Consider the following 23,493-nt stretch of genomic DNA (forward strand, 5'->3'; position numbering starts at 1 on the left):
CTGTCACAACAGCCAAACCCAATCTGCTCGAGGAACTCAACAGGTTGAGCTGCATTAAGGATGGGTTCCAGACAGAAACCGGAACCATTTCCTTCCTCTGCTGCTGTTCAACTTGCCGATTTCCTCTGGCAGAGCCTGTTCCAAATTTCAGCATCTGCAGTCTCTTGTGACTGCATCAGGTTTTCATGGGAGCTAACTTTGGAAGCCCCTTGGAGTATTTGCAACATTAACATTCATTGGCCATGGGTTGGAAGAGTTCTCCATAAAGATTGATTAAAAGAACAAAGTCATCAAATCAAATTTTTTGTGCTAAAAACAAAAAAATAACGGGTAAGAAAAGTAAGGAACCCCCCCCCTCCCAAAAAAAAGGAAGCTCAAAAGTCACCGAGATCATCAACAGAGGGTGGGGGAAAGCAATACAAGATCTTCAAAAAGTGCTGGAAAAGATAGAGATTTTGAGTGGATAATTCTCCAAAGTGGAAAATGTACCGAGAGGGGTGGCAGAAAAAATTAATAATGATGTCAATGGCAATCAAAAACCTAATGACTTGGGTGTGCCAGGTCGAAAATGACCCAATAACAACCCATGATAAACTAAAGACTGTGGCAGAAAATACAAAGAAATGGAAACTGGATAAACAACTGCTGCTAGACAAAAATCATGCAAAGTTTCAGTAGGAATAATGTCCAAGTTGTCAGACTAAAAGAAGGGACTGAAAGGAACAGCCGTGAGCTTCTTTGAGGAATGGATCCCATGAATGTTGGGAGCAGGAAGATTCAGGGAGATCCTGTTTATGTAGAGAGCTCACTGGACCCTCAGCCCCAGAAGACTGGAGATCAAAGACAATGACAGGTCCTGTTAGACTTTTAAGTTACCAGATTGGGAAACAACATTAAAAGCAGCAGCCAGATATGCCAGGGAAAATAAAGGCCCAATCGAGTCAGAAGGTGGAATAGTACTATTCTTTCAAGTTTTAACTGCAAACTTAGTTAAACAAAGAATGTGATGGCATTAAAAGACAATTGAGTACATGGAACACAAAGTACTCAATGCTATACCCAGCAATGCTGAGGATCAATGTTGTCGGAGGGACCCTGAAGATGTTATAAATCCCCAAAGTAGAAATTTCTACATGAACTATAAAGGGGACCCACGAATGAACTCCAGAAAGAACAGGAAAAAGACAAAGTGAATTGTAAATGTTAAAGTCTAGATAAAAGTAAAAAGATACATTTTTGAATCATTGAGCAATTAACTAGAGTAATATGTAAATGTATAAAGGATAGCTCAAAAGAGGATTAATATTTAGAAAAATAGTAGCAAGGCAGATTCTCCAATTTTAGGCGGTTAATGACACCAGGGAAGGAGAGATTTTAAAAAATGGCACTGAAGAGGAAGGATTCTTTCTTGGATGGTTCCGCAGGCTTCTGGTATACATCACTGTCAGAGGCAGGGGCATTACACAGATTTTTTTTTAAATGGAAAAAACTCTACTGTATGAATAATCAAAAGGGTCATGTTATAGAGCTGAATATGTGCAAATATGAATGAATAAAATGTTTAAATTTATTAATTATAAAAGGAAAAAAATCTTGGCACACAAAAAAACAATTAAAGGCAGATATAGTTTTCCTATAGGAAACATACCGTAAAAATTAAAAAGGGATTGGGTGGGACAAGTTTAATTCCAAAGCAAGGGGGTAGTAATTTTAATAAAAATACACCACTGGTGGTTGAAGACATCCATCGATTCAGTGGGAAGGTTTGTAACAGCACATTGTCAAACATGCAGACACTTATGAACATGCAGAATCCAGGACATTTATGCTCCACATTTTTATGACTAATCCTTTATACAGAACATCTTAAAGAGTAGAAGGAAGACAAAATGTACTGGTTGGGGGAAGATTTTAACTTTTGTTTAGATGATCCCATCCTTGATAAATCAGCAAAGATAGTGACAAAGGCAAAAACTACTCTTTTTTTGAAGGATTTAAACCTGATAGATGTATGGAGACAGTCATACTCCATGGTGAGAGATTATTCATTCTATTCAAAAATTCACAATTCTTATGAGAATTGATCTTTTTCTATTGTCTGCACAATTGAAAAAGAACACCTAAACAGACCATGCTCTGCTGACTAATGATGTTAGAAAGGCTAGAGTGTTTATAGGTGGCATCTTAATCCCACTCTTGAGAAGGACCTATTTCTGTAATTTCATTAGGGGACAAATAGAATTATTTTGTAAAACCAATCAACCCTCTACTAATGATGGATTTTTAAAAAAAAGTGGTATACTCTCAATGCTTATTTAAGAGGACAGATCATTTCATGTACCAAAAAAGGAACATATGGCAAAAGTCAATGGTCTGGAGAAAGATAGAGTTGGAAAAAGAACACCAGAGAACAGGTTCAAAAGAAATACAAAATTTGGAAAATAAAAAATTGGAATATAATACAAGTATAAAAAGTAGGAAAAAAAACATTTTAAAATCAAAACAGAACTATTACAAATTGGGAGAGAGAGCAAAGTTTTGTCATGGCAATTAAAGGCAAAGGAGACATCAAGGATGATTAATGCAATTCAAAATGAGCCTGACAAATTAACATACAATCAGAAGGAAATTAATGAAACTAATTGAAAAAAAATTATACCAAACTATAAATCAGAATTGCTGTGGGATTCTAACGAGTTAAATGAATTTATCTCAGTGACTGAGCTGCCAAGATTAGAAAATAAAGACTAGATGGAATTGGATGACCCCTTTACTAGAGAGGAGACTGAAAAAGTCCTGAATACATTACAGGCAAATAAATCAACAGGAGAAGATGGTTTCCAGTCTGAATTTTACAGACAATTTAAGGACCTTTTGTTTCCTCTTATTATGGTGTGTTGGATTGGGTAGTAGACTCAGACCCTCCCAGAATCCTTCTCAATAGCTATTGTGGTGCTAGTGAAAAATAACAGAGATCTGCTAAAACTACTTCCTTGTTAAATGCAGATTACAAGATTTTGACCAGAGCACTAGCTAATAGACTTGGGAAATATCTACCCAAATTGCTAAATCCAGAACAGGTAGGCTTTGTTTATAAAGAAACTGCAGACAATTTGGACAGACTATTTAATAGATTTCATTTGGTTAAGTCTAAAGTGAACCCAAGTATAACTATATTTAGAATAAAAAAAAACATTTGACCAGCTAGAGAGGCTGTTCTTGTATAAAGTATTAGAAAAGTTTGGAATGGGCCGAGTACTTATTGACTGGATAAAAACTCTTTACCATAAGCCACAGGCCAAAATTATAGCTAATGAGTTGATGCAGCAAGCAGGAATGCCCACAATCTCCATTCTGGTGGTTGAATCGCTAGCAGAAATAAGGACCCCAGACAAACCGATTCAGAGTTGGCCAAGAAGAGCATAAAATTAAATTTACAGATGTGCTGTTTTACTTATCTGATGTGGGCAAGTCTTTGGCCAAATTGCAGACCACACTTGAGAATTATGGGAGAGTTTCTGGTTTAAAAAAAATCAACTTGGAAAAAAATGAAATCATGCCATTAACAAATTTTGATTATGAAAGATATCAAAATAAAAATGGTTAAAATGGAAACTGGTATTAAATATTTAGGAATAATGGGAAATAATACTCTACAAAACCTATATAAGCTTAACTATCTCCCTTTGCTTGGAAAGATAGAGAGGGGGATTTACAAAGATGGAAGGACCTGCATATCACTTTAGTTGGGAGGGTTAACTATGTGAAAATGAAAGTGATACCAAGACTGCAATACCTCTTCCAGTCATTGGCCATTTCTTCGGCTAGGAATTTAAGACACTTAATGGTTATAAGACGATTTCTTTGGAATAAAGTACTTAGGGACTCCATGGAAAAATTGACATGGGAATATAAACTGGGAGGATCAAGATCACCAGATTTTAAAAAAAATTATCTAGCTGCCCAGTTGAGGTTTCTCACATCGTTTTTCAAGGAGACCTCTCCTTCATAGATCCAAATGAGATTGAATACAATGAGGGAGGGGCAGCAAAATATTTACAATTGGAATGTCAAGTAAATAGTAAAAACAACCCCATTTTAATACATAATTAAAATTTGGCACAAGATTAATGAATGTATTGGGGAAAAAAGGTGGGAATATCATCAAAACCACTACTGTGCCAGAATGAATTATAGCCCATAAACTTGGGCAATAGAATTTAAAATATTTGGTATGAAAAATTAGACACATTGAAGACTTAAGATGGACTACTTATGTACATCAAACAATTAAAACAGAAATAAGATTTGTCAAATTGAACCTTCCACTGCCTTCTTCATTTAAGGTATTTTCTACGAGAGAGGTGGGATCCCACCCTCAAGCGATGAGGGTGGGAAATACACCTAAATTTATAACTAGGATGTATTCTGTTCTCCAAGGTGAAAGCACTAAGCTGGACCTATAAAGGTTGAGGGAGAGGTGGAAGTCTGATCTAAATGTTATAATAGTATATCTCATGCCACAAAAATTACACAAATCAAAATTTGAAATAGGTTTTTGGTGTGGCATCAAAATTTGAACCTTCCTGCATTCCACATGGTCGTGTCTGAAGGCAAGATAATTCTGTCATGTAACCACAGAAATACTATCAAGATTAACAGGAGTGACTTTCACATATGACCCAGAGCTTCTGGGCAACTTTATAGAAGTGAGCAATAAAATGACTAAATTTCAATTTTGTTAAAGTAGCCCTGGCTGTGGCCAAGAAATGTATAGCAATCACTTGGAAGTCTGACTCTCCCCTAATTGTTGCTCAATGGACTGTGGAGATACGTAGTTGTATACCCATAGAGAAAATTACTTAAAAAATTAATATGATACATTCATAATCTACCATACTTGGATTATGTCAGAGTCCAGTTAGAAATTTGGTCCCTCAATGTATGCATGTAAAGATGTAATATCCCAAAAGAGCATCGTGATGAGAAAAGGAGCTCTGACCGTGTGTGAAGTTATATTTTTGTATTTGTGGGAGGGGAAGATTTTTTGTTCTGTAAACATTTAATATATTTGATTTATATAAAAGTTTAAAGATTATATGAAATTATTTATGGAAAATAGAAAAAAGTTTTAAAAAACATTAATTGCTGAGAAGATGCAAGTCCAAATACAAGGAAGAGTACCTTCATGAAGAAGTCAGTTCAATGGAGAGAAACAGCAAGTTCCACCCAGAATGAATGGGGGGGGGTTTAAAAAATTGTAATATTTTGCTCCCAATGCTTCCTAAAAAAGCACACTGCCTTGGTTATTTTATAAGGAGCCCTTGGATCAGAACGCTTTCTAGTTTACATTTCTGACATGGAAAAGCAAAAGACTCCAAGTAGCCTAGGTCCATTTTCAGTGTTCTTTAATAAAGGCAAGAGCAGGACAAGACATCACATTCAGGGCAGACACCAATCTGCACAATCTCAGCTGAACTATCCCCTCAAAGTCTTTGCTCAAGTTTCTCCCCATCTAAACTTCAAGCATGTGAAATAATTCATTCTGACTGTTATTCCGAAAAGATCTTTTCTTCACAAATCAGTTTCCCTGGAGTTTCTCAAGCCTTTCCTGCAAGAAATGGGAAACTTGTTAACTGGCCACACCAGTGGGATCAAACTGCACCCCACCCCCCACCCATGAACAAAAGGCTTCTCTTTCCACATGTAGACAGAACAATGTCTCAGATTGGCCTTAGATTGTGAGACATTGTCTAGATTTCAGGTGGTATTCCATCCCTAGAGAGATGTGGTGGTGGGAGTTCGGAGGACCCAGATCTGGTTTGGCCGGGCGGTCTCCTTTGCTGAATCATATTAGTGAACCAGTGACTTTTGTCATTGTGGACATTTGTAGCCTCATTTACAAATTGTAAAAACAGAAACCAAACCAAGGCAGGAATTGCAAGGAGGATGCAAGAAACAAAGTTGGAAAGACAAAAGACAATTCAATTTACAGGCAAGTCAAATGTTCAAACCATGAATTACACAATCACCATTAAATCCTGGGAGTGAGTGCAGGAAAAGCTGCTGTCTCACAGCTCCAGTGACCCAGGTTCCAACCCCACCTCCGGTATGCTCAGCAGAGTTGGCACATTCTTAGTTTCCCCTCCAGTTTCCACCCACGTTCCAAAGATGTGTGGGCTGGTAGGTCAGCAAGCTCAACAGGATGTAGGAGGTACGAGAATCACAGGCTGTGAATGGGGAGGTGGAGAGGAAATAATCGGGAGAATGAGATTGTTATTAGACCTGCTATACACTCAGTAGGCCAAATGGTCTCCATCAATGACCAAACTATGAAAAACTTGAATTGAGGGGGCCAGCTAAGAAATGTCAGGCTTCAGTCACACCTTGTCTGAGGTAAGGGGACTGCAGCATTCCCTTGACCTGTGGGCACAACCTCACCTGATCAGCACAAGGTTCCTTTCTTCTGCATACTGTCTCGTGCCTGGTGAGCCTGAAGTACAGCCACAGCTTCCTCCACCTGCAAAAGGCCAAGCTCTGGGTCAGCCTCACTCCGTACCCAGCATTAAACCTTGCAAGGGCAAGAGGTGTTCCCCAAGCCCGGGGCAACATAGAATGGGGTGGTGGTACTCTCAAGGTGAAGAATCTGTGCAGGAGATGGGCTGCTGGTGACTGCAGTCAGGGATTCACACTGGGCTGCAGACTGGCTGAAGGGTACTGGGTATTGGGACTGTCATGTGAGAGGGTGCTAAAGTGTTCCTAATTGGGTCAGAGGTTTGGTTCTGGAGCTTGGGCAGCTAATGGTCTGAAATGGACTGTGTGGCTGCAGGGGCCCTGGAGACAAATCCACAACACTCTTGTGACTGAGGGGAATGTATTGGTTCTCTGACTGCAAAAAACACTTCAGGCAATTTCTCCTGATGGCAAATCTGTCTTACAGCAGATAATTTCATGTAAGATTGCACTGTCTTACATGACAATAAATTGAATCTTGAATTTCTCCTTGATGGAACACAAAGATATAGTGTTGGGTCAGATACAAGTGAGGGATGAAGTGGTCACAAATGTACAGCAATCCCATAAACAAATTAGCAAAATGATAATCCATTGAAGGATAAATATTGAGAAGACACACAGAGCTGGGTCTCAGCTCAAAACAGCACCCTGGGGTGTGACATTAAACCATTGGTGGCACTGCCCAGCACAGCCAGTTACAAGCTGTTGCCCTGAGAGAGAGAAGTGGTGTCTGCTGAGCGACTGTTCTGGGATGCAACATTCGCTGGGGGATCATATACATCCAACAATAACTCATTTAGAAACACAACCACTTTGGTTCTGATCATCAATTCCCAGAGTGCAGAGAAGATTTTCTAGAATGTTGCTGGTCCTCAGGTGTTACAGTGAAAGATTAAATAGGTTAGGACTTTATTCCTTGGAGCAAAAATGGAGGGGAGATATGATAGTTTTCAAGATTGAGAGGTATAAACAGAGTGAATGCAAATAGGCTTTTTCCAACTTGGATTGGGGGAGATAAATACAAGAGGTCATTAAGCTGAAGGAGAAGAGGTTTAGAGGGAAATTCTTCAGGAGAATAGTGAGAGTGTGGAATGAGTTGCCAGCTGGTGTGGTGAATCTGGGCTTAAGAGTAAATTGGATAGGTACGTGGATGTGAGAGGACTGGAGGGTTATGGTATGGAGCAGGTCAGTGGGACTAGGGAGATGGTCAGCACAGAATCAAGGGACTGAGTGGCCGGTTTTCTGTGCTGTAGCATTCTATGGTTCTTCCAGTATTTAGCTACTGTTTTCTCCATACCTTCCTGTCACTCCAGCACCTCCTAAGGTACCGGATTATCAGAGTTCCACTGTACATCGCATTAGGGTGACCACTACTAAACACAAGGCAGATTTGGATCCTCTGCCTCCAGTGACCAGGCAGGGTTAAAGTTGGCATTATATTGATCCATACAGAACACCAATCTGCAGACTGGGTCACTACACTACAGGAAGGTCTGCAATGCTGGAGAGGTGACTGCACTGCAGAGTTGTAATTATGGAAGGATTGCACAGCACAAGGTGGTTTTCTTTGGAACAAAGGAGAGAAGTTTAATGGAGTGAAACACTAAAGTCCGCAGTTGCTGCGATTGTAGTAAAGACAAAAACTGGAGGAACTCTGGTCTTGCAGCATTCATAGGAGATAAAGATATAACAGATATGTCAGGTTGGGCATGAACCGCTCTTCAAGGTACGAGTTTAAAAAAAAGGCAGACACCTGAATCAAAGGCAGGTGAGCAGGGGAGGAGTACAGACCAATAAAGGGTGTTAATTGGATATGGGAGGACAGAAGGTTACTGCCTACTTGTCCATTAACCTCCACCCCCCTTCTACCCCCATGTGTCTCCTTTTCCTCTCTTTCCTCCAGCTCCACATTCAAAGCCTCCCCTGCCCCAATCATTTCTCATTTTTCCTCTCCAGCCTTTGTGATTCCCCAAGTCACCCATGGTCTATGCACGAAAGGGTTGAGGTAAACAATGGAGTCAGGTGCTAGTTTCCTGGAGGAGTTGGCAGAAACTCACCAGACGCCTGGGTCAGCCGTTAACTCTGGTTCAGAGAGGCTGGTTAGCCCTCATTGGGCTGATTTCCCCATGTGCAGTTTGCACGTTACTGTGCGACGTTGCATTTCCTCAGGGTCCTCCAGCTTCCCCTCCCCCTCTCCAACAGTGGGGGGGGGGGGTGAGTTAAATGGCTAGTGTGCAAATTGACCTGGTGCGCTCAAGATGTAGAATCTGGGAAGAGTTGATAAGAATGCAGGGAGAAGTGGGATTATTGTAGGATTTCTGGGAATGGGTAATTGATAAAAGGATTCGAGTTAATGGGCTAAAGGGTCTCTTTCCCTGCAGTTTGAGTTTAATTTGTGCTGCAGATTTCCAGCACTAATTAGTTGTGTGGGCAAACCAGGTTTACTTCATTTTATTAAGGGAACATTAGCAAAATTACAACCCAGGGATCCCCGTCAATGCACGCCTGGGGCTGGTTTAGAGCAGTAGTTTTCAAACTTTTTCTTTCCACTCACACACCACCTTCAGCAATCCCTTACTAATCACAGAGCACCCATGTCATAGGGATTGGTGAAGGTGGCATGCAAGTGGAAAGAAAAAGTTTGAAAACCACTGGTTTAGAGAATTCTTCAGCATTCAGCCACAAGACACCTTTTGCCATTGCTTCCCCAACACCTGGGATGACCCCTCCTCAGGCAGCAAGATCACCCCCATCCTACCTTGGAGCGAAGAGACTCCTGAGACTGGAACATGTGCAGGAGCTCAGAATTATCAATCTCTAGCAGCATTCCGGTGATCTTGCCAGCCAGCCTTGGATGCATACTATGGATCAACGGATAGAGGTGTTCACCTGTCCAAAACACAAGAGGTCTGAACCTTCGCAGCAATAAGCTGGTTAAATAGGCCAACATTTAAAAAAAAAACTTTGCATGTTTCCATTTAAAGTCAAGAAGGGTGTCCACAAAAAAAAGCACACAGCCAAGGTAACTAGTGACCAAGTGCTTCCTGGTGGAGGAGAATTCTAGACAAGAGATGAAGGGGGTATGATTTAGAAGGGACGTGAAGGGGCAGTTCTTTAGAGAGAGGCGGGCATGTCCAATGAGCTGCCTGACAAAGTGGTGGATGCAGTTACATCAACTTCCTTGGGAATACTTGGATACCTCTATGGATAGAAGAGGCTTTAGCCTGATGCATGCAAGAGGGACAAATGCATTAAGACACAATGCTCAGCATGGACAAGCTTGGCCCAGTTTTCATGCTGTAGGACTCTTAGTGGCTGGGGTCAGGAATGGTCACATGGAGCTGGAGAGAAGATCATGGCCTTAATTTGGAGGTACAACCTGGCCCAACTTCAGGCAGAACAAGGAAGTGTGGGGAAGAACTTGGATGCCAGTCATCATCTGAGCCATTGGGTCAAGTCAGACAGTGCCTGCAGTGGTGTGATCCACAGCAGAGATACCCAGCATCAGCAAAGGGAGAGGAAGGAGATAGCGTCAAGTAGACCAGCACCTTTCACTACGAGACAGGAAGCCCACTTCACCCTCATGCCAAGCCCCAAAGAGAGGCAGAGGAGGCCAACTGAAGCCCCTTCACCAGATGCATTTTAAAAGAGAGGCACCCCAAAACCTTCCCCATTTGTACATGAGTGATGACTGGGCCCCAAGGGTGCAGATGGACTACATCTCTGATACCAGGCCTCTTACAACCAGGCTCAGCCATAAATCCACTGCCTCAGCTCCAAAAACCCTAGTTCAATCCTGACCTCTGGCACTATGAAGTTTGTACGTTCTCCCTGTGACTGCATGGGTTTAAGGCAGAGTGTAATAGGTTCTCAATAAACCAGGGCATACAAGGTTATGGGGAGAAGGCCAGGCAGTGGAGCTGTGTGGGGAAAATGGATCAGCTCATGATTAAATAACAGGGCAGACTCAATGGGCTGAATAGCCTATTTCTGCTCCTATGTCTCTTGTCCTTGGTTTCTTCCCACATCTGAAAGACATGCAGATCAATGGGTTAACTGGCCACTGTAAATTGCCCCAAGTGTTTATTGGAGGGGTAGAATCTGTAGGGAGAATTGGTTACTAGGAAATATTAGAGAGGCAATAGGATTGCTCTGTGGACTCGACAGATGAAACCACCTCCTGCGTTGGCAAGAGACATAGTGGAATGACAGTCCTAGTTCTGTGGTGGACACATACCCAACATCTGCTTCTGTTCCTGCGGCAGTGCTGCTGCCAGAGTGGATGCGGTGAGTGCCATCGGACTGTGGACTTGTGCGGCAGGCTGGGATCCCTGCAACGGCACAACACACCCATCACCAACCCTGGCAGAACCAGGAGGCTATCTATAATCGGTGAGGCAGCAGAATCCCAGAGGGACCGAAACTGGCCTCTCCTTCAGCCTGTTTCACCAGCATTAATGGTTGCCTCCACATACCCCAACATTCGCACCACACGTGGGTGAAGACTTCAGAGTGACAAGGATCACATGTAATGATTCCTTAACAGTGAATACAGTACAAACAGGCTTGTTGCTAAAATACCTTTAAAACCATAGAACATGACAGCACAGAAACAGGCCTTTCTAGTCTGTGCCAAACTATTATTCTGCCCAGTCCCACTGACCTGCACCCAGTCCACAGCCCTCCATACTCCACCCATCCATGTACCTGTCCAAATTAAGTAAAATTGAGTCAGCATTTGCCACTTCAGCTGGCAGCTCATTCCACACTCTCACCACTCTGTGTGAATAAGTTCCCCCTAAACTTTTCCCCTTTCACCCTCAAACCCATGTCCTCTGGTTTCTATCTCACCTCTCAGTGGAAAAGGCCTACTTGTATTTACTCTATCTATACCCTTCAATTTTGTATACTCTTAACAAATCTCTCCTCATTTCTCCCCCAGGGATTAAAGTCCTAACCTATTTAACCTTTCCCTGTAACTCAACACCCTAGTAAATCTTTTCTGCACTCTTTCCATCTTTGTGATAGCTTTCCTGTAGTTAGGAGATCAAAACTGCACCCAATACTCCAAATGCAGCCTCAATGTCTTCTACAACTTTGTTCACCAGTGTTCTTCCTGGATGGAAGTAATGACTTCAGTGGCACAGCAAGGAGGGTGATGGCCCCTTGAAATGAATAGGAGGTGGGGGGGGGGGGTAAGAATTACACTGAAGGGTGCAGACAAGATTCATGAGTTGAGAGCAGAATTTGGGGGCTATTGAATTACAAAGTGCTACAACTTTCCTCTCCAGAGTGTAAAAGGCTGGGGGGGGGGGGTGGAGTGGTGGTGTGGGTGGGGGGGGGGGGGTGTGGATGATCTGCCAGTGGAGGTGGTAGCAGTGGAGACAACTGCAATGTTAAAAAGCCATTTGGACAGGTGCATGGGCAGGAACAATTGAGGGATGCAGAATGCAGGCAAATGTGACCAGCATGGTCAACATGGGCAAGTTGGGCTGAAGAACTGTCCAGTTCTGCTGCTAAGAAAGGTTTCTAGAAGCAAGTTAGAGGGGTTTGGACTGAAGCTGATTGCTTTAGCCTTAACTGTGGTTATAAAATTGACCAACCTGATATTTTACTCTTCAACTGAGCAGAGAATCCATGGAAAAAACAAACTCTTTCCACTTATCTGATGGGTTCAGAAGGTTTCATAACTGTACCTGTGTGCTGGCTGGCTGCTGGGTATTACAGACTCCCGATGTATATTTGTACTGTGGCAGGACCCTCATCATGGGTCCAGAGAGGACAGTGCGAGGTCCGACTGTCTGAGTTCCAATGGTCACTGCCGAACGAGCAGAGATCATTTAAAAAAAACACAAGGGGAGGTTAAACGTACATGTACTGCTGTAATAAAGTCATTTCTCCAGGATAGAAGGCAGATAGGATTAACAGAACAAACAATGATGTAGGTTACATTACTGATTCGTCATCCAAGGAATCAATGTTCCAATCCCACCGTCATATTTTGTGATTACTAAGTACATTGGAAACAAATCCTATCTGGTTCACTAATCTGATTCAGGGAAGGAGACCCATCAATCTTACTCATTGGACTCCTTTAAGTGTAGCTCTGAAAACAAGGCAAGCAGAGGAATGGTGAGGAGGGATGGGCTTGTGTGACACCAGGCCTGACTGGTTATTTGATTCATAAATCATTGATGATGAAAAGGATCGACACATCGACCCCAGGATAGAACAGGAGAGTCGATAAAAACTCACTGGGTTGTACACAAAAAGCTACTCTGCATTTACAGAGTATGGCACCTTCAATGTAACGAAACATTGCAGTGCTTTGCAGGAATGTGTTGGGAGGGATTTGGGCAGGTGGTCAGAGATGTTTCTTGGAGAGGAGGAAGGTACTCTGGAAGGAAGGGGTGTGTGATCAACTGGACTGAGGAGAGGGGAGGGATTTGACAGTATCCTGCCAGGATTTCCCGGCCAATGGTGTTAAGAGCACGGTGCACTGGCCAGGAGGGTACTCACCCATTCGCTGAGTGCTGGGAGGGTGCTGGGGAACTTGGGTGGACGCCTGTCTGACTGTGCTGATGGCCGTGGGAGTTCTGCGGGGAGCAGTCCCTCTCACTGTGGGCCCCATGCTTTGGTACGGAGCTGTGGTAAGACAGTCAAACCATTAGTGGGAGCACAAACCTAGACAGGAGCACCCACCCCCACTGAGGCAGCAGCCCCAGCGTAGTGTGGCACTGAACACCATGACAAATTAACCCAAGTTTCTTCTGCCTGCACCTCTTTCCTGTGCCTGTTCCCTGCACATTCCTCAGTATCTAAAGATCTCTCAAATGCTGCCATTGTTTCTGCTTTCACCACTACCCTTGGCAGTCCCTTCCACGTACCCACCCATGTATATTTAAAAAAACTTGTTCTGCTCTCATCTCAGTGAAACTTCTCCCCTTCACCTTAAAACATCCAGTATGTGACATTTTTACCATGGGTGGTTGGGGCAGAGGGTGGGGGTGCAGGAGGAGGAAAGATTCAATTAATCTTATCAACACTTCACACAATTTTTATAACATTCTATCAGGATCCAGCTTCCAACATTCCACAAACAACCCAAGTTTGTCTGACCTCTCCCATTGCCCAGAATCTCCAAACCAGGCAATATTCTGGTAAACCTTTCCTTGCCCCCTTCCAAAACCTCCACGTCCTTCCTATAATGGGGCAACCAGAATTGCACACAGTTTAGGGAAGAACACCAGGGGTATGTTTTCACCCCCCCTCCTTCCACCAAGTTATAGGTGCCTGGAATGTCTTTATGGGGATGGTGATGGAGGTTGAAACATTGGGGCCACTTTAGAGACTCAGACAGACAGGGATGAAAGAAAAATAGAGGGTTTATGGGGTAGGGAGGATTTACTATTTTTTTTAAAAAAAGGAAGAAATATGGGTTGGCACAACACAGTGGACCAAAGGGCCTATGCTGCATTGTTCTTTGTTCTATTCCGAGTGTGACCCAATCAAAGTTGTAAATCCAGGTGTAATTGCAACATGACCTGAAGCCAAGCATAGTACATACCTTCTTTACCACCCTGTCAAGGAGCTCTGGCCCCTCAGATTTCCCTGCACTCAATGCTTTTTAAGAATCCTGCCATTATTCTCCTTATTTGATCTCCCAAAGTGCAGCACCTCACTTGTCCAGATTGAACACCCTCTGCCAATATCTATAACCTGTTGTATTCATTGATAGCCCTCTTTTTTCTTTGGCTTGGCTTCGCGGACGAAGATTTATGGAGGGGTAATGTCCACGTCAGCTGCAGGCTCGTTTGTGGCTGACAAGTCCGATGCGGGACAGGCAGACACGGTTGCAGCGGTTGCATGGGAAAATTGGTTGGGGTTGGGTTTTTCTTCCTTTGTCTTTTGACAGTGAGGTGGGCTCTGCGGTCTTCTTCAAAGGAGGTTGCTGCCCGCCGAACTGTGAGGCGCCAAGATGCACGGTTTGAGGCGATATCAGCCCACTGGCAGTGGTCAATGTGGCAGGCACCAAGAGATTTCTTTAGGCAGTCCTTGTACCTCTTCTTTGGTGCACCTCTGTCACAGTGGCCATATAACACGATCTTGGGAAGGCGATGGTCCTCCATTCTGGAGACATGACCTACCCAGCGCAGTTGGATTTTCAGCAGCGTGGATTCGATGCTGTCGGCCTCTGCCATCTCGAGTACTTCGATGTTAGGGATGAAGTTGCTCCAATGAATGTTGAGGATGGAGCGGAGACAACGCTGGTGGAAGCGTTCTAGGAGCCGTAGGTGATGCCGGTAGAGGACCCATGATTCGGAGCCGAACAGGAGTGTGGGTATGACAACGGCTCTGTATACATTAATCTTTGTGAGGTTTTTCAGTTGGTTGTTTTTCCAGACTCTTTTGTGTAGTCTTCCAAAGGCGCTATTTGCCTTGGCGAGTCTGTTGTCTATCTCGTTGTCGATCCTTGCATCCGATGAAATGGTGCAGCCAAGATAGGTAAACTGGTTGACCGTTTTGAGTTTTGTGTGCCTGATGGAGATGTGGGGGGCTGGTGGTCATGGTGGGGAGCTGGCTGATGGAGGACCTCAGTTTTCTTCAGGCTGACTTCCAGGCCAAACATTTTGGCAGTTTCCGCAAAAATTTAGAATGAGAGGACATCAAGCGCTGAAGAGCTGGCTCTGAATGGGCAACTAAAGCGGCATCATCTGCAAAGAGTAGTTCACGGACAAGTTGTCTGCAACTCCACCAATCTTTGCATCACTTGCAAACTTATTGACCATCTTCCCTACTTTTCCCAACCAAGTTATTTGTACAATTCAAACAATAAGAGTCCTAACACCAATCATTAAGGAACACCACTGGTCATAGACCTCCAGCCCATATACCCACCCCACCCTATCTTCTATGGCCAACCAATTCCACTATCAATCCACCATGGATCCCATACAGAATCAGAGTTTATTGTCATGAATGTGTCACAAAATATGTTAGTGGTACAGCAGAATTACAGTACAAATATTGCTATAAATTGCATTTAAAAATAAATTTGTGCAAAAGAAGTAGTGAGGTAGTATCTGTGGTTCATTGTCCATTCAGAAATATGATGATGGAGGGGAAGCCACTGCTGGGTGCTCATCTTCAGGCTCCTGTACTTTTTGGATCAGATTACCACGAGGGACCATGTCAAATGCCTTAAGGGATCATATAGACCGCATCTACGGACCTATCCTCAACTACCTTAGTCACCTCTCAAAATAAACCAAGTTTGTAAGACAATTACAGTCCTGTTTCTAAACTGCCATTCCTGTCAAAGGTCCTTGAAAAAAGTTGTTCTTAGCCAATTGTTGCTCTGTTAAAATTCTCAAAGATACACTACACTTAAAATCACCAATGCCTGAAGAGGGCACACAAAATCAGTGAACCGGTGCAGACTCGAAAGGCAAACATGGCCTGTTTCCGCTCCGTAAATGGTTATAGGACCTTCCCCTTAGAGCCCTGCTATGGTCCCTAATCTGACCACAACTTCCTTACGCACACAAATCCCATTCCCAAGTCTCCCCTCCCACCCCGCCATGCGAGGGTCCACCTTTCAGTCCAACTACTTGGGACAATGGTTAATATCTATGCAGCAGTTCATGATTCCAGTGGAGGGCTATACAATATCTCCCACTCCCACTCCCACTCCCACTCCCACTCCCACTCCCACTCCCACTCCCACTCCCACTCCCACTCCCACTCCCACTCCCACTCCCACTCCCACTCCCACTCCCACTCCCACTCCCACTCCCACTCCCACTCCCACTCCCACTCCCACTCCCACTCCCACTCCCACTCCCACTCCCACTCCCACTCCCACTCCCACTCCCACTCCCACTCCCACTCCCACTCCCACTCCCACTCCCACTCCCACTCCCTTGTCTGTGGCACTTCCAACAAATCATGTCTGAAGTTCTCCACTTTTGGGATCCCTCCCATCTCCACTAGCACAGGAAACCTTTAGAGTCTGCTAGAGAAGGCTCCAACTTAAACATTAAAAAATATCATGTTGAAAATCTAAAACAAAGCAGAACAGAACATTTGTGCACTGTTCAGGTCCTTCTAGCCCACAAAGCAAACCTATTCCACAACAATCTAATCCCTTCCTACCTCACACCCAATCTTCTTACAGGGTCCTAGTGAAGCTACATCTGGAATGAGGGAGGACATACTGGCTTTGGAGGAAGTTCATTAGATTGATTCCAGGGATTAGCCTATGAGGAGAGATGGAGTCACCTGGAACTGTACTCACTGGAATTTAGAATGAGAGGGGATCTCCTAAAAAATACAAAATTATGAAAGGCAAAGATAGAGATAGGCAAGTTTCCCCCCCCCCCACTTTTTTCTCTCTCTCCCTTCTCTCCCCCTCCCCCCCACCCCACTGGTAGGAGAGATGAGAACTAGGGAGCATAACCTCAAGATTCAGGGAGGTAGATTTAGGATTGATACGAGGAGGAACTGCTTTTCCCCCAGAAGGTGGTGAATCTGCAGCATTCACTGCCTATTGAAGCAGTGGAGGCAACCTCAGTAAATACATTCAAAACAAGGTAGGATAGATTTTTATATAGTAGGTGAATTAAGGGATATGGGTAAAAGGCAGGTACTTGAAGATGAGCTCATCATCAGCTCACCATGATCACATTGAATGGTGAAGCAGGCTCAACAGGCCGAATGGTCAACTCCTGCTCCTATTTCTCATGTTCTTTTATCTATATGTCTCTCATGCTGAGAATCTTCATTAGACCAACAGCACTCAAGGAAGGAGAGACACACAAAACTAATGCTTCAAGTTGATGGCCCATAATTACTGTTGAACTACTCCAGACAAAGCACTAACTGCTTTTCACCTGCCAATTGTGCTGCTCTTTACATGGACTTGGGACCTGAAACTTTGATACAAGACCAGTGCTGATAGCACCCTTCATGTGGAATCCCTCTGCAAGAAAGCAGAGCTACAACTTCCATTTACACTCTCATACCCAACCCCAGTCCTCACACTCCTCCAACTGGTGGCTTTCAATTTCATTTCTTCTTCCCAGCCACACCGAGAACAGAGATAGGAGGAACGTGAGGGTTATGGGCTCCTCTCAAAAACAGAATGTTTATACTGTGGATGAAAGCTCTTACAGGTTATACAGACCTCTGGTACTTTCATCTACTGGAGAAAATAATTTGGGAGAATATGTGGATGGGCCTAGAAATGTACAAATAATAAACTTGCTCCAACAAAGCAACTTAAAAAAAAATCAGAACGGTGCTTCCTCCTGGTCTAGAAGCAGCAAGTTTAACATCAACCACAGAGAGGGCAGGAGGGAAAATTCGGAGCAGTGGGGTGGTTCACTGCTGGAGTCCCTGGACAACTGGTCTTCACCCCATGAAGACCACTGGACTGAAGCCGACCAAACAAATCAAAGCTGGTCTGAGCCCAACCCAAGATAGTCAGAGCCAGGCTCCACAACATTTCTCCCCCACCCCCTTGGGAAGGAGTTACAATTCAGTGCAAAGTCCACAGTCAAAGTTTAAGCACTGCAGGGAAATGCAGAGAAAAGTAACAAAGACACAGGACACCATTCACTCCTCATCCCGGTGCTGCAGCTGATCCAGTCATCTCCCTGACACCACAAACATTATAGCACAGGACACATGCCCTTCTAGTGTGTGAAAATGCTTATTCTGCATTGTCTCACTGACGACCTCCTGTATCCTGATCTAAACCCCATGTCATTTGATTCCTTTCACGTCCAAGAATCTATGAACACATTTCATGAAATGGATTCAGAAGCTAAGCCTCCACAGTGATCCTGGGAAGAAAATTCCAGAGTTCCACCATTCTCCAAGTGAAAAACAAATGTCTTGCCATCTTGGTTTTGCAAGGTGTACTCAAGCTTGTTCTATGCTTCTAGACACTTTAGCCAGGAGAAATATCACCTCCCCAACTGTGATTTACAAACTCATTTTCAATCAAAATGTATTTTCTATTCTCCATTTGTGGTTGAGACTGCCATCTTGTGGTCAGTTTACAGTCAACTCAAAAGACTTCACGGGACCCACTCAGTTCTACTGCATGAACACAGGCCCTTCAGCCGAACTCTTCACTGCTGACCAAGCTAGTCCCATCATTTCCTTTTGTAGGTTTCCCACAATGCCGCTGGGTCCCTTTCAAATCTTTCTCCTATAACTTAAATCTATGGCCTCTACCCTTAGAATATAGATTACAGCACATTACAGGACCTTCAGCCCATGACAACTTTTATAAACCTACCATGCCTTAAACCCATAAACCTCTATTTTTCCTGCATCCATGTGCCTGTCCAAGAGTCTTTCAAGCTTTCCTATTGTACCAGCCTCCACCACCACCCCTGGCAATGAATTCTAGGCACCCACTCTGTACAAAAAATATAGCCCTGATAGCTCCCCTAAACTTGCCTCCCCTCATCTTGTACAGATGATCTCTGGCATTTTCTACTCCTACCTGGAAAAGGTGCTGGCAGTCCACCCTATCTATACCCCTCAGAATCTTGCAGTTCTCCATCAGGTCCCCACTCATCCTTCATCACTAATTAGAATAGCCCTAGTTCTGTCAACCTTGCTTCATTAGACAAGTTCGCCAATCCAGGCAGCATTCTGGTAAGTCTCCTCTGCACCCTCTCCAAAGGTTCCACATCCTTCCAGTTTTACAAACCTCCATACACTTCAGGGAGAAGAGTCCCAGCCTTAGCCAGCATCTCTTTAAATCACGATCCTTGCACCTTTTTCCAGCTTAGTTACATTGGTCCTTCAATTGGTGACCAGAACTGTGTACAATACCCCAAGTGCAGTTTCACCAACCACAGACAGGGCATTTGTCTATCTTTGTGCATGTTAAGACCTCCAGCACCACTTTAAACTCTGTGCAAGGCTCCAGAGTTCTGCAGGCACCTCATCTTCTGCCACAGTAAATACAGTTGAGAAATACCCATCAAAGATCTTGCCCACCTTGTGGCTCCACGTGCCCTTGATGAGCGTTAAGGACACACTGCAACTGTACTTAAAGCCCATTATCCTGGACTTTCCACCTTCTACATGATGAATGGGTTGACTTTCTTGGATAGCACACAAAAGCTTTTCACTGTTGCTCAGTACATGTGACAATAATTCAAATACTCACAGCACATAAATGGTTCCCTCTCAAATATTTCAAAATTTTAAAACAAATGTTTTTAAAACCAATTAATTCACTGACCATTTCTAAAACAATCACATCCAGAACCAGAATTCATTAAAGAATAATTACCAGACTGCCCACCAACCATTTACTCTTCACATCTGAGCTACTCATATGTGCACAGGTTGGAAGGATGTTGCAGAGCAATGATAACAAGATTATTGGATCGGTGCTCCCCTTCCTGCTTTGGCATGAAAGGATGTGGAAATACGATTAGCTGCTCAGCAATGCCTGATGACATTGCAGCTGGAACCAGGTTTTAGAGCACATAGAACAGAAATCTACAGCACAGTTCAAGCCCTCCAGCCCAGTGCTGTGCCAACTCAATAGTTTACTCCAACAACAATTTCCTACTGCATAAACACCCATTTGTCTCAGTTCCACATACCCACATAAAAGTTTCTTCAAAATTCCTATTGTCCCTGCCTTCACCACCATTGCCAGAAACACATTCCATGCACCCATTCCATGTGGGGGTGGGGGGGGGGGGGGGAAGGAGAAAGAGAAAAAAACATCCCCCTGTACTTACTCCAGGTACCTTAAAACTATGGCCCCTCATATTAGCCATTTCAGCACTGGGAAAAACCCTCTGGCCTTCCACACGATCAATGCCTCTCATCATACCCTCTGTCACTTCAAGGAGGAGACCCAGTTCACTCAACCTCTCTTCACAAGGCATGCTCTCCAATCCAGGCAGCATCCTCAGTCCCTGAATCCTTTATACCTTCTCGATAGCATATTTCCTGCAATGAGGTGACCAGAGCTCAACACAAGATTCCAACCTTCCTTGGCATCTAACCAAGGTCTTGTATAACTAACATTACCTCACCATGAAGGCCAACACACCATACACTTTACCAACACCATCTCTGGATCCAAGTGCTGATAATAACTAGCTGGGAAAGAGAAAGTTTGTGACAAGTATTTAACACTTTGAATTTGTATGTTTTGCTTTAAAGATTTATTTTGCTGGGGGAGTTAGCCCACTTTTCTTGAAAATTCTGAAACAATTTAAGTACCAACTTACTTGGCGGTCTGACAAGGTGAGGTGTCCATCGTTGGGAATGTCGGACAGATGCCACTGGAGAGGTAGTGTAATATGCAGTCCGGTTCTGAACCTGTGCAGAATAAAGGGAGTTTAATTTTTTTTTAAATTTAAATTTAGAGAGGACAGTAACTGGCCCTCTGGCTCACAAGCTCATGTTACCCAAATACCCCAATTAACCTACAGTATCTGTACTTCGAAGGGTGGGAGGAAGCCAGAGCATACCCATGCAGACACTGGGAGAACGCACAAACTCCTTCCAGACAGCGCCAGTTCGAAGCCAGGGTGCTGGCACTGTGATAGCGTTGCACTAACCACAATGCTCTAACACTGTGTACAAGGAGCTGAAGGATAGGACCAATTAGAACACTCCCATTCACAAAAGCCTTCACCTTCCACATCCAAAATAATCAGTCCCTGCATCTTAAAACAGGATTTCACTTGAACAGTTGATGACTGCACAGACCAGTGTGAGGAGAGCAGAAAACGTCCACATGCAGAGCATCAAAACTGCCAGTGCAGCACCAGTGACCCGGTTCAATTCCCACCTCCAGTGCTGTCAGTGTAGAGTTTGTAAGTTCCTCTCCCCCGTGACGAGATCTCATCCATGCTGAGCAGTTTAGCCCAGGATCTGTGGGGGCTCTAAAAAACTGGCCAGGAATGATGAGGAGGTCTTCAGAGAATGTCAGTAGCTTCAGAGCAGATGCACAGGGGAACTGGGCAATGTCACAGAGGGAGAAAGGTGGCAATGGAATGCAAACTTCAGAGAGGTTCAAACAGACCATTTGGTCAGACAGTGCAGCCAAGGAGAAAGTGGAACTGGTGCATGATGCAGAGGTTCAACAGGGTCATTGGCAACATGTCTGCAGAGGCAATACTGGCTAGCAAGGAAGGATCATGGGAGGGGAGATTCCTGAGGCAGTGATGTGTGAACATGCTGCTGGGGAGGGGAGACAGCAAGCATTGAGAGTCACCAAACAGAGGACAAGCATAGAGAAAGAGTGCATAGGATGGTCAGGGACTTGAATCAAGGTGGGCTCAGAACAACTGGTCAGGAAATGTTCCCTGGGGATTGCTTTGTATTCCTCACCCTCTGGCCTCACAAGAATAACCCCCTCTCCCCAACCCATTGCCTGCCCACCCATCCCACATGGATGAGACAGAGGGCATCTCAACCCTGACCAATAGACACCTGCCCACAGGCATCCAGACAAGGGAGCACCACAACCTCCACCCTCATTTACCTGAGGCAGGGTGGGCATGAAGTAGCCAGAGTGCGGTAGGTGGAAGGAGCCGAGGAGGGGACTGGGGAGAACCCGGACGTTGGCCAAACGCTGCATGTATTGGTTGGTGAGGTGGGCCTTGCGTTCCTCCTTGCGCTGGGCCAGTGCCACATACAGAGGCTTGGTGCTGACGATCCGCCCATTCATCTCTGTTACCGCCTTGGTGGCCTCCTCAGGTGAGGAAAAGCAGACGAAGCCAAAACCTTTGCTGTGGCCTCCCTCTAGCATCACCTGAGAGGGGAAAAACAGGAGGCAGGAGCTTAGACAGGGCCAGACCCCTCAGTGCAGAGCAGGGCCAGGGTCCCGCCAGTTACACTGGCTCAGGGCAGAGGGACAAATGTCATATCAAGCCCTGCAGCGTTAGCTGCCATCCCATGGCCAACATCTCAGTACCAGGGTCTCTGCACATGCCCCACCTATTAATCCCCCAGAGAACACCTAGTGATCAAGAACAGCTCCACCCTTTTCATCAACTGAGAGTCAATAGGCCCCTTGGCTCATCTTGTCTATGATATCCCCATTTTCCTGCATACAGCCCACATCCCTCCAAACCTTTCCCATCTAGGGACCTGTCCCAGTAACTTAGAACATTATGGCACAGAAATTGGCCCCTTCAGCCCTTTTAGACTATGCCAAACCTTTGTTTTTGTCTAATCCCACTGACCTGCATCGAGTCCATAGCCCTCCATACCTCTCCCATCCATGTACCTGTCCAAATTCTTCTTAAGTGTTAAAATTGAGCCTGCATTCGCCAACTGGCGGCTCTTTCCACACTCCCATCACTCTGCATGAAGTTCCCCCTTACATTCTCCCTAAAATTTTCCCCTTTCACCCGTAACCCATGTCCTCTAGTTCGCATCTCACCCACGCTCAGTGGAAAAGCCTATTTGCATCTACTCTAAATATTTCTTATAATTTTGTATACCTCTTAAATCTCCCTTCATTCCTCTACAGTTCAGGGAATAAAGTCCTAACCTGTTTAACCTTTCCCTGTAACTCAGTTCTTGAAGTCCAGGCAACATCCTAGTTCTCTGCACTCTGATATCTTTTCAGTTGTTAGGTGACCAAAACTGCAGACAATACTCCAAATATGGCCTCCCTAATGTCTTGTACAACTTCACCATAACATCCCAACTCCTCTATTCAATAATTATGAAGGCCAATGTGCCAAAAGCTCTGTTTATAAACCTATCCACCTGTGACGCCACTTTCAGGGAATTATGTATCTGTATTTCTAGATCCCTCTGTTCTACCGCACTCCTCAGTGCCCTACCATTTATTGTATGCCCTTTCTTGGTTTAATCTTTCCCCTTGACAATTTGTCAAATGCCCATGCCTCTCATCACTTCCCTGGCAGCTTGCTCCTTTTACCACCACCTTCTGTGTGAAAGTGCCCCTCC

At 44.3% G+C, this 23,493-nt stretch overlaps 1 protein-coding gene across 4 annotated transcripts in view; it reads right to left on the minus strand.

The window, feature by feature from the left end:
- Nucleotides 1-5,391: 5,391 nt before the first annotated feature.
- The window catches only part of LOC138737474 (embryonic polyadenylate-binding protein-like), a 34,613-nt gene continuing 16,511 nt past the window's right edge, over nucleotides 5,392-23,493 (minus strand). Inside the window, exons 9-16 of one of the 4 annotated variants that reach the window (XM_069888186.1) lie at nucleotides 22,055-22,324; nucleotides 20,793-20,883; nucleotides 13,036-13,161; nucleotides 12,213-12,334; nucleotides 10,754-10,847; nucleotides 9,275-9,405; nucleotides 6,442-6,520; nucleotides 5,392-5,611 (exon numbers count right to left, since the gene is read on the minus strand). In XM_069888186.1, coding sequence (XP_069744287.1) covers nucleotides 6,446-6,520; nucleotides 9,275-9,405; nucleotides 10,754-10,847; nucleotides 12,213-12,334; nucleotides 13,036-13,161; nucleotides 20,793-20,883; nucleotides 22,055-22,324 — 909 coding nt within the window. In that variant the 3' untranslated portion in view covers nucleotides 5,392-5,611; nucleotides 6,442-6,445. The remainder of the gene's footprint in view (nucleotides 5,612-6,441; nucleotides 6,521-9,274; nucleotides 9,406-10,753; nucleotides 10,848-12,212; nucleotides 12,335-13,035; nucleotides 13,162-20,792; nucleotides 20,884-22,054; nucleotides 22,325-23,493) is intronic. The other 3 variants (XM_069888188.1, XM_069888187.1, XM_069888189.1) reach the window with 3 other exon arrangements.

The sequence above is a fragment of the Narcine bancroftii genome, chromosome 6 (assembly GCF_036971445.1).
Source record: "Narcine bancroftii isolate sNarBan1 chromosome 6, sNarBan1.hap1, whole genome shotgun sequence".
Classification (NCBI taxonomy): domain Eukaryota; kingdom Metazoa; phylum Chordata; class Chondrichthyes; order Torpediniformes; family Narcinidae; genus Narcine; species Narcine bancroftii.